At 39.0% G+C, this 12,407-nt stretch overlaps 1 protein-coding gene across 1 annotated transcript in view; it reads left to right on the forward strand.

The window, feature by feature from the left end:
• The first annotated feature begins 4,925 nt into the window (after positions 1-4,925).
• Positions 4,926-12,407, forward strand: part of mettl11b (methyltransferase like 11B) — a 14,861-nt gene continuing 7,379 nt past the window's right edge. The window contains exon 1 of the mRNA XM_035652996.1: positions 4,926-5,289. Coding sequence (XP_035508889.1) covers positions 5,091-5,289 — 199 coding nt within the window. The 5' untranslated portion in view covers positions 4,926-5,090. The remainder of the gene's footprint in view (positions 5,290-12,407) is intronic.

Genomic DNA, 12,407 nt, shown 5'->3' on the forward strand with positions numbered 1-12,407 from the left:
ACACGAAGAGCAGATTTCAATAAGCGGAATAGGTCATAGTCTAGGTGATGATAAAACCATGGTAGTTTAAAATCCTATTGACTGGCAAGGTGACATTCATCACTTATTATAGATTACCCCGTACCATTTCAGTGACTTTCAAAGAGTTTCATTTTCTTTGTGTTGGAAGTTTTGTTTGAAGTATGTCCAGTGTCTTAAAAGTAGTCTCTCTCAGTGTATCAATAACAGTAGAGAACAGCTGATAAGATAGATAATAGATAGATAGATAGATGATAGATAGATAGATAGATAGATAGATAGATAGATAGATAGATAGACTTATTTATCCCCAAAGGAAATTCATTAATTTCATCAATTTAACAACATTAACTAAAATTAAAGACCCTAACCTTAAGAATAGAATTAAAAATAAAATAAAATATATAATAATATAATATATAATATTAATCCAGCATACAGACTCTTCTGTTATAAATTCAGTGTTATCGTCTCATTGTTCTGTGGTGGCGGGGAGGACGAAGCTGCTGCACAGGTTCCTCCATGTCAGATTTTGAGCGTCAGACACTTAATTTCCTGCATTTTGGTGAGATTTTATGTACTTTTTGGTTCAAATACATCGATTTCAAAGCCCTCTGCTACTCTCAATATGAATATAAAGGAACTTAAAGCTGCAAACAGCAATGACCAGGCCCTCGCGCTGCAGCTGCTTAATTCACCAGTGTATCATGTAGATCAGATCATAATCATCACACAAGGCTTACTTCCTGTTGCCAGTAGGGGGCACTATGATGATATCTGAATATTATCACATAGACGTGTCAGAACGAGGCTCTTATCAAGCATACAAAGTTTTGTTGAGATTGGACCATGTACACTGAAGTTATGACAACTAACTTTGTGTTTCAGGGCGAATCATCAAAATCCGACGCCACCAATCAATCACATTTCATTTTATTTAATTCACTCTCATTCTGTCTGATACACTGAAACATAAACATGATATCGGTGGTAACAGCTTCTTGCTCACAACTGAAACTCTGCTTAAAAGGAAAAACTGGCTTGGCAAATAACAATCTGCAAACACCTCGATTGGTCAACCATCTTAAACTCAGCCACTCACAGATTATTGACTCCCAGACTGGGAAAAAGATTTAGCTGTTACCATCGATATCAACTCCTGGACACATCTGCAACAACACCTTCTCGATGTCCCAGAACACTAAACTGCAACTCATTTAATACAAAGAGTTTATATATTATACATATATATATATATATTACACACAATGGGCCTCAGTGAGTGGAGTATCGCTGGCAGCCAATGAGAGTTTCTTCCACTGCTGGAGGGGTTGAGCGACAAATGTCTCAGTTTGTAACGGGTGTTTGATTTCTCACAAGCTAGGAGGATAAAATCTGTTTAACATGTTGTTCCCTTATAGAGAACATAATAAACCGATAGTACACTTGAGAAGAGATGAGCTCTAGCGTTTAACTGCTCGAAGCCACCTCCTGGGACAGTTCCCTCTTGGCGTGATGAGGTCTTTTTCACTTCACATAACAAAGGCATCTGCTCAGTAACTCCGCCCAAACGCCCAACGGCTCCTTCCTCCTAACTTAACATGGATTTAAAACAATGGGGAGGCATGGAGGCTCAGTGGTTAGCACTGTCGCCTCACAGCAAGAAGGTTGTGGGTTCAAATCCTGGCTGGACATACAGAGACACAGAGCACAACTCTTAATTGTGATGGTCTTTAGATTGCATGGACCAAATCACACATCGGATCATAGACATGGGCAAAATGTTTGGTTTGTCAAAATAAAGTAATTTACTGTGAAGCACTGAAATAATTATACAGTTAGAATAGTTTCCAGAGTCAGTTTGTTTGTTTCAGTTTAGTTTTTATCATTTAAACATAATCTAGTTTTAGTTTTAGTTTATTAAACACTTGTCTCAATGAACACATGCACTAATAACTAACGCTTGCTGTGTGACAAATGTGACCAAATTAACAAAAACTAAAGACATTTCCTGTATATTTTTCATTTTAGTACGTTTTTATTTTTATTTTGGTGAACTAAAATTTTTTTTAACTCCTAGTTTTAGTTTAGTTTTATTAATAATAACCTCGCTCCAGAGTGAATGAAGGAACACAATAATTGTTACCTCAGTTGTGTGAACACATTTACAGGCTTTTCTTTTATATTAGTGCAACACTTTAAAGGAAGAAGGAGGTAAAAACATCTCACACATTGTTCCAAACAGACTGTTTGTATATGTGTATTAATACGTGACCGGACGGGATCTTTAAACACCTTCCAATATCAGTCCTACAGAGCTCCTCCAAAGGTCATGGTGGGAATGTTTTTTCAGAAATTCTTTTGCATTCCCTCGTGAAACGCTGCGTCTAAACTAATATTACTGAGAAAATATAGAAATTCTTCTTTCAGTGTTATTAAAAGAATAAAACAGTTTGGTCCTTTTTTTGGAAAGGAATGTATCTGCAGATATGATGGATGGTCTTGTTGCTCTCTGAAGCCACAGAAGCCACCAGGGTGAGTCAGGGTAAGATAACTCTATGGACCTATAACCTGACACTGGCTTTAACTTTCTTTTGACTCTATATTTTGTGTGTATTCAGTCCAACAAGCAGATTATCTTAGTTTGAACTCATTTAAAGGTCCAGTGTGCAGGACTTAGTCTCATCGTGAACCAGGAAATGTTGAGTAATAAGTTTTATATTAGAAATGTACAGTTTGGAATAATCTGAATCACTTATACAGACAATATTCCAACAACTGCTTGGCTGATTTAAACAATAAAGGAGTGGTTTTAGAGGTTATTGAGGATGCTGAATCAATTTCTGACAGTTTCTAAGTTTAATATAACAATAAGACAAACATTTTTAATGTGAGCTTTGATCATCTACTCCAAATTCTCATATGAACTCTCATTAATTAAAGTCACAAGAGAGACATAAACAAACGACAAGCAGGTGTAATCGATAGTGTAACACGATGAACCTGCTCTCCACAAAGTATTTGCTTTGTCTCAGCACCAGTCAGTCCCCACCTTTGTGACAGCTGATGTCACTGCACTAAATGTCACTGTGGATCGTGATGGATGCAGTATTATTTGTGGTCAGAAATAGACATTATTCCCTGGTGACTGACTGAATGATTACTCATGCACAAGAACACATGTTGATCGTTTGTTTTTGTTGGACAGAGTAAGGTTCGTGTCCTGTCCTACTCCTAATAAAACACGCTACATCTGCAGCTATTGTGGTTAAAGGCACATGGAGAGACACTACACTTTCATGCGCTGGTCAATTTTGGGCTATTTTACTTCTAAAATGCCTAAAATAAACATGTAGGTGTTAGTTTTACTGCACTTTGTCTGTTTGCATCTGTAGATTTCACCAAAACTTAGCATTAGATAATGCCTTGTTTGCAAATTCAAACATACAACTTCAGAAAACTTAAATTAATAAAGAAAAATAATTGTCTTATTAAGTTTCATGGTGATATTTATTAGTTCACCTGTAGTAAATTTTACATTATGTATCTTTAAGGCTGTTTTCTGAGCCAGAAATCTTCAGCAGCATTTACAGACACCAAACCACCCAGTTTTATTTCTATCTATATTCTAAAGGTTTCTACAGACGGGTTTGTTCATTTATCATTCACAGCCTGATTTATTTATTTTATTCCTACAAAACATGGCAAACATGGATTTTTAATGACTGCTGACAGCTAGCATTTTCTGCTGAGTGATAAAAAGAAGCTGAAGGTTTGACTTTAATATGTAAAATAACAAACAAAATGAAACAAGAATTTTGAACCTGACTTTATTTAATGTTCAGATTTATGTGCATTATTTTTATTTAAAGTGCATCATCTGCATATTTAAACATACTATTTCAGAAAACTTGCAATACAAAACTAATTGTCTTAATGTAAATAATCAACTGGGTTTCATGGTGATATCTTTTTTTACCCACTCTTGATGTACTGTCTCTGTCTGCAAAGCTTTTCATTAATATGTTGAGTCACGAATAGTAACTACTACCAGCTACATGAATGACCAAACTACTGTAACTCTGAGGTGAAACGGCGATGGGTCCACCTGAACGTGTGCCACACATAGCTGGTGTGAAGTGTAGAGACGACATAACTGAGGCAAAACTTCAAGTTAACCTCCACAGGCTGCTCCATACAAGCCAGCGGTTCATTATTGTGAGCCTACTGTCACCTTTACTCACAGGTAAGGGACCAGAGACAGTTAATCAATGCCAGTTCATCTCTTGACAAACTCCAGTGGCAAAAGATTGTTGCGGTGTTATATCCCACCTGTGATGAAGAGGATTAAGTAAGTATAGACTTTACTTACCACCAAGGTAAGTGGGGTTGGCTACTGGACTTTGACTTTATGTTTGTGCAACAGATATTTACCGCTTTAACGCTTGTCCAAATAGAAAGAATAAGAATAAGAAGATAAGAGTCTCTAATTCCCAGGCGCCTTCAATCTACATTTTTATTATACATGAAAAAGAAAATTCACATGTTCACTTTGGTCTGTGTACTACGAGAATAAGTTGACCTGGAGCCTAAATTGTAACTTTGTTGTCTGGGGACCTGTGCCAGTAGCAAACAGGAGCCGTGTATACAAACATGAGAAGACGTTGCTAATTTTAGGACCACATAATATGGAACCAGAGGCCTGAGGTTGGACATATGGACTCTCATGCACTGCTGGAATTTGCAGCCTGAAGTTCAGTTGCATCTGTTCGTCCTGAGACAGCCGGCGTCTCCTTCCATACCCCAGCCCCCTCCCTCAGTCCTCCCAAGTCAGTGTCCCTAGCAGGTGATCTGTAAATCTGGCGGGACGTTCTGAGCACCGCCCCGTGAAAAAGATCTCTACCGATCTCTTGAACGCTGGCAGAGACGTGTTGAAAACTCAGCTAGACAGATATAGCAGCAGCTGGAGAAACAGTGTCCCAAACGGGTACCGTAACCACTCTACTATTGCACCTTTCGGGGATAACAGCACCGCTCTGTGAGGTGCTGCTACAAGGCCACAGGCAGCCAAAATGGAGATTTCAATTGAAGATGAGGGCAGCAGCTCATCGGCCAACTTTGAGTTCAAGGGAGCTCACCAGGCCTTCAGGGATCGCTGGAAAGAAACAGATGACACCATGTGTCGCCACAGCATGTCCTTCCACCTGCACCACTCGCTGAGGAGTGAGTTCTTTGCTAGCTACCTGTACCTGCTGGAGAAGACTCCTGTGGGTAAGAACAAGGCCCACTCATAGACTCCACACCAGTCTCACAGTCAAGATTTACGACCTTTTTTTGACCCTTGACTCCATTAAGGATTTGGCAAAGCTGGAGAAGCATGCCGGGGGTTTGTTTTGAGTACAAATCACTTTACACTGCTGTTGTTTCAAAGGATACCATATGCAGGGGCTCAGCAAACATCATGTTCTTAATTAAAGTCCCATATTCATCATAAGATAATGCAAATGGAAGTGAAAATTAATTGGGAAACTCGTGTATTACCCATAATAATGCCACAATGATTGACAAGAACCAAAGCAGAACCAATGTTCACTGAGATTAATCACCCATCTGAAGTTACACACTGTAGTGAGAAAGGAGAGAAATATGATCAAAAATCTAAAATACACCCTGCACTTTGGAGAGTAATGTTAAGTGTATGTGGTTAATATACTAACTGGGAATGATTAGAGATGATTAAAGTCACAGGAATAGCCAATACTAATAGAATATCATCTTACATTATAACACAAGTATTTTCATTTCAGATACATGTTTTACAGACACTCAGGAAGAAGGTTTTATGATGCTGTGAAGGGCTCAAACTAATGATTATTTCTTGATTAATTAATTAATTGTTTGTGAAACATCAGAAAAATGAAAAATCATCTTAAATGTCTTGTTTTGTCAGTCCAAAACTTGTAGTTAGTTTCATGTGATTTAAAACAGGAGGAAATCTCCATATTTAGGAGGCTGAAAACAGCATTTTCTGCCATTTTTGCATGAAAATGTAATCAATTGTCAAAATCTACTAATACTTTACAGGACAGTAAAATGTGAACTCCTTGTTGCATTGAAGCACAACCAAGTTACTTAAAAAAATAAATAAAAGCCAAATCTTTCTCTTACATTGAAATGTTTAATTCAGTACCGTCAGGTCAGATGGAGGTTTTGCTGCTGCAGCCTTACTTGGTTGGATAAGCCCAGTAGCTTATGGTGGCAAATGTTAGCAAACTTTAGTTAGATAGATATTTTGGGCTCCATATGAATGCCTGCATGCATGCTAAATGTATGACATGTGGATTGTTAACATGGTCCATACGTTACGTCTGCACATGTGAACTTGTCAATCTAAGAGGACATCCAATGTATTTAACAGAAACACATCTGAACCTACGAGAACGCTGGGAAAGGAATGAGCCATTGTCTTGTGTCACGTGAGGCCTCTGATTAGCAAAACATACAAAAGATTAAAACCGCTAAAAACAGCTGAATGAACAGTTCCACCTTAAAAATCACTGCTTCTCCCACGCAGCCGAGCTGCTGCTAACGTTAGCTCAGCTTGTTTCTCTGATACTTATGCTCATACGATCCGATGGACTAAAAATCCTTCATCCGGTTTGAATACACAGTTAAAAAGCACCAAGATAATAAACAGTGGTATGGTAAAAATGTGGCTTCAGACTGGATAAACAGTCTATAATATGTATAAAAGAAATAAGAAATAGTCCCTGTATTTAATGCCACAAATTGTTGTTTTTACTCTTCTGTTTGTGCACAGGGTTAAATAACCAAGATACAGAATGGTAATGAACTTAAGAACTGAACTTTAGCGGTTTACTGTTTCCCTCAGCTTCCTATCTTTATGCTAAGCTAAAAGCTAGGCTAACTGTGTCCTGACACTGTATTAAACACACAGACATGAGATGGATATTGAGCTTCATATTGATTAAGCAATTATGGGTATTATCCAAAATGTTGAACTAACAGTTTAAAACAAAGCGTATCCTATGTCAGCTTTTTGTTAAAAATGGTTCAAGAAATCCATAAAATGAAAATACAATAAGAAGCCACAGAATCTGTATATTATACTCAATATAATGTGTTTGTTTATTGACAGAGACTTTAAATCTTATGTTCATTTGTTCTTACAGCGAGATGCACTATAAAAGCACCAGGAGAAATCTATTTTCATAACACATGTTGGTCAGTGAACTCTATTGTGACAGTTGGCTAGTTGCTGCAGTAGGTGTTAAGTTTGAGTCTAACCTAATCCTCTCCAGGGGGTCTCCACTTGTCCATCATAAGAGCACAAGTTGCAGAAACAAGAGATCCTGACCCGTTGGCCATTCTGGCTCAAAGACGCCTTACTTTCTTACCACTAACTTGATACAAGGCCCATTAATGGCATGGCATGTCAAGCACGAAAGCACTAACTCATGTCAGTCGGTAATATACATGACAGTTAGAGGGCTACGGTCAGATTATTTACAGCTGTGACAGCTTTTAATTGACTGATTGGAATACATATTTTGTCTTTTTTTATGTGTTAATACAGTATATGTCAAGCAAAAGGAGCACTCCTAAAATAAATATACTATACAGAGGTTGGAGGGGTACAGCTGACTTTAAATTGAGGCCTAAGACATCGGAAATAAACATTAATCTTCCAACTGTATCCTCTAATCAGATGTCTCATTCTGTTCAAAGGTCAGATTCTAATGAGCTGCTCCACTTTGAAGGTGTGAGATGGAAGAACATGGTGGAACTGGATTGACACTTGGCAGACGAGTACATCCGCCCTTCTTGGTCTTGCTCGATGTTTCTATACTTACCCTTCCTCTGCAAGCCTTGAGAGTGGTCACATGACATGTAACTGCCAGCTTTAGTTGCTCAAACTAATCTGATGCCATGACAAAATTTCACAACCAAGCGGGTTGCCAGGAAAGTCGTGGCATGAATTCTCTGTTTCTACAGCGGGTTTTTAGCGCGACTTCCAGGTGCTGAAGTCACTTTTGTTGGCTTTCTGTCCTGATGTTTCTAGCATGAAGGAGGGAGACCAGCTGGAAATAAATCCCCCGCTCTTAATGTTTCACCGTGGTGTCATGAATTCTGCCCCTGGAGATCCTTGACGACTCCCACCGCCAGCTCCTTTACACCAGGAACGTGTCATCTAAGCCTTCGGAAATGTTGTGTCCATTCTGCAGGATTTATTTCAGCTCAGCAGAACTGAGGCAGTGGGAGGTTGGGATGGTTTAAGAAGCCATGTGTTAAGTTTCTTAATGTCACAGTATGTCATTGACTTTATATTGTAAAAGGAGTGTGTTGTAGTAAAACACAAAGTTGAACAATGGTTGAGAACTGCTCTGGTTTTGGTTCCTTCGAGGTTCCCAGTTTCAGCCATATCAACGTTTTGCTAATTGGTAACATAAAAACACTGGAGATGACTTAAACAGCATCTTGTATCATGTAACAGCTGAGCACAAGAGTAACGCAGTACATCCTTATTTATAGTCTTCTGCTAATCAAGTTATCATCCTACATTTCCTGTGAGATTGTGAACAGTGTCCGTCCCCATTCAGAGCAGTCCAGTGTCATGTCGTATCTGTATATATAACCTGTTGCTAATTCTTTATTACTAACTTAAAACTGCAATCACTAATATAACATTCAGTTGTTTTAAATCATTAACATATCTCTTCAAGTTTCTTTCTTTTCAAGTTTGGCATTATGTCCGCCGCCATGTTGTTTTATGGTCTGTTTTACTCTAAATGGGACCATCAGTTATTAAATGAACATCATGCTGTATGGAAGAAGACTGAAACTAGCGATTGAGACCATAAACCCATTATCAAATTGTTTACTGAGCTCATAAATCAAGTGAGAAGTCTTTACACAGAATGCAGGTTTAAGACACTTTCTGATATGGCTTCACTTTTCAGACCTGGAAGCTCTGTCCATTATATATACTGTCAATGAGTTTGACTTGCAATGTTTTCATTACATCATCTTGTTGTGCCCTCTTCTTCTGGTTTTCTGACTGGAGAATTGGCTTATCTTGACAACCCACTCCTAATAACGCTATAACGATAGTGGATAAAACCAAGCATTCATTCGCATTTTCTTTTACCAATTTTAATTGAAATTTAATTAAAATGTGTGATACATTTGGATGGAAATAAAGCTTACACAAATTGTCTCTTACAAAAGAGAAGTTAAAGTAATATCCAATCCAATTCACCCACTTTATTACTCCTCACTTGTGTTACTACTAGGCTACGTTTTAGGACTCATTATCCTGTAATTGCGACTTTTGGCCACAGTGCTTTTCAGCTAAAGTGGGGGCTCACTTTAATGTGACTTACTGTCATGGTAAAGCCAAGTGTATCTTAATGTGTGCACTTCAGGACTACAGATGAAAGTTGACCCACAGTTCCAGCTCACTCTGTATATCCTGAGTATCTTAGACACTTCCCAGACCTCCCAGCTGTGTGTTTCTACTTGGTGTTCGCTGTGCAGAGCTACCGGCCGCAGGCTGTGATGTTGATTCTCTCACTGATTAACCAGCTGATGGCCTCTTTGGCACAGTTTGGTTACAGTATTCTGTGAGCTGCACAAGGTCACACAGGCTGATCACTCTTTGCTTGTATATTCGGTCTCTTGGACAAACGTTCATAGTTTATATCACTGTTAATAAACTCAGAGTCACCACTGTATGACTCTGAGTTCTCTTCCCTTTTAACACAATCCTTAACCTGCTGTGTTATTTAACCTGACTCATCCAACCCAGTTTGTGATAGAGAGAAGGTGCATGTGCTCAATAAAATAGCATTTTAGGTTAAAGATTTGGTATCTGATATTTATCTAGAGCTAGCAAATGTCTGTCAATTATTATAACTTGTGATGCCTCTTTGACTGTAGTAGTTTCAGGTATGACACACATAAATATGCCAATGGGGTAAGACCATTTTGCTTGTCTAGAATTATTCAAACTAGCCTGAAGATCTAGCCACTGAAAGACTGTAAAACTAGCAAGTTCTGCTTATTACAAGCAATGAAAACTCAGTTATTTAAGACAGACTTAAATCTTACAATAAGACAGAATTTCTTTAAACAGCATAATAAAAAATAAGTGACTTTGTCTTAAATGAAGGCACCAGATATATTCTTATTTTTATCATTTCTTATCAAAACAATGAAAAACTAAACAGCTTGTGCGAGTGGTCTTACTCTTACAATAAGGTCAGTAATCTTGTTCCTCTGCTGGGATATGATGCAAATCATTATTGTCACTGGTTAAATCCAGCTCAATATTAGATTTAATATCGTATTAGGACAAAAACCAGAACACTTTACATGCTTAAAAAGAAAAAAAAATCTTTTTAGACAAAAATAAGACTAATTTCCCAGAAACAAGGCTCTTTTACTTTCTGTTGCAGTGTGAGGATAATGGATATTGGAAATGAGACTTGCAACGGTAGAACAGAGGAATGAAAATGCCAGAAAGGTGAGCAAAGTAGTGACTGCTGAGCGTTTTTCTTGGTACTTTTCTGCTTAGTGTTACATTGAAACAATTACCAGTAGGGTTCAGTCTGACTACCTCACAGTTGTCTTATATTATCATGTGTTTTCATGTGAATTCTTCAGTGTCCTTGAACAATAGCAACATCACTGGCAGTGTGACGATCCCAGTGATCTGAACTGAGTCACAACAGCTCAGTATTGGTAGAGGGCCTGATGCAGACCAAATTAAGGCAAAACAATAAAAAAGGGACTTGTTTTGTTACGTCTGGTCTTTTTTAAAAACACGAACTGAATTAATTTTCACAAAAAGTAGGAATCATCACCTCATTGTCTACATGAAATATCTGAACTGTTTTCTCATATGCACTCCTGACAGATGATATGCTAATGCCAGCAGGCTAACATGTTTACAATGACAATGCTAACATGCTGATTTGACCAGGCATGTTTACCATCTTAGTTAAGTGTGTTGGAATGCTAACCTTTTCAAGTTAGCATAAAACCATACGTACAGCTGAGATTAAGGGGAATGTCATCAGTTTTGCAGGTATTTGTTGATAAAGCCAAGTATTTGACTCATTTTTACTTTTATCTGATGGCACAAGACAGACCTTCATCACCAAACATTATTGCAATTCATCCTTTGGGAAACATGAATTTTACCCAAATTCATCCCAATATATTCAACAGTAGTTGCAATATTTCAATTTGGAACAAAGTGTTGGACCAACAGTCGTCCCTACAGCCACACTGCCTAGCATGGAAGACAAAATACCCTGTTAAACCAGAGATCATTCCATGCACAACCAACAGTTACCATCGGCGCTTAGTGGCTGTGGGATCTTGTGAGTCGATTGTCGTTTTTTTAAATTTTGATTTAATATTTTAACCATAACACAGTCTTTATTTGCCTCTGCCACAGGATTTGTCTACACTAGAATATGCAGTAGAGGAACCAGCTGCATCATCACAGTCATCATCACGTATACAGTAGATTCTCCCTGACATGGCCTCCTCTCCCGGGCTGGATGCTCACCCGCTACTTCAGCTCCAGGAGGTGGACTCCAGCAAAGCCTCAGAAAGGCCAAACTCACCGGGACCCCTGCCCGCCGTGTACAGCCCTCCTCTGGGCATGGACGGCCACACCGTCTGTATCCCCTCTCCGTACACGGACAGTAGCCATGAGTACAACCACGGCCATGGACCTCTGACCTTTTACAGCCCGTCTGTGCTGAGCTATGCCAGGCCCCCAATAAATGACAGCCCGTCGTCTCTGTGCCCCTCCCTCAGCCCATCAGCCTTCTGGCCTTCCCACAGCCACCCCAACATGCCCTCACTGACTCTGCACTGCCCTCAGCCTCTCGTCTACAATGAACCCATTCCACATGCGCCCTGGCTGGAGCCCAAAGCCCACAGCATTAACTCCAGCAGGTAGGTTCGCTGACACTGACCAATGGATGGGAAAAGTATCAATAATGCCTTCTGCCATAATGTTCGGTCTTTAAACTGATCTCTAGGCTTTGACACCTCTGTTTACCCTTATATTTAATGTCATAATAGCTGGTGTGAAAAAGGTCTATTCTTAAGTATTACGAGCTGTGGTGCCAATGCTTCTTTAGTATCTCAAGAAATAAAGGAATGAGTGACACCAACAGTTATATTTAAAGCCTTTGAAAGGAGCTTTCATTTTGTGTTGATTCTGGCGGTCCCTGTGGACAAAAGCGGCAGTGTCTCTGGGGAATCGAGAAGCCCCTGACTGCAGACCGTTAAACGTTTAACCCCGCCCACTCAACAGTTGACTCCGCCGTCACCGTGACGCTTCCTGT

Source organism: Morone saxatilis, unplaced genomic scaffold, assembly GCF_004916995.1.
Source record: "Morone saxatilis isolate NCDOM2014 unplaced genomic scaffold, NCSU_SB_2.0 Contig12, whole genome shotgun sequence".
In the NCBI taxonomy this organism is placed as follows: domain Eukaryota; kingdom Metazoa; phylum Chordata; class Actinopteri; family Moronidae; genus Morone; species Morone saxatilis.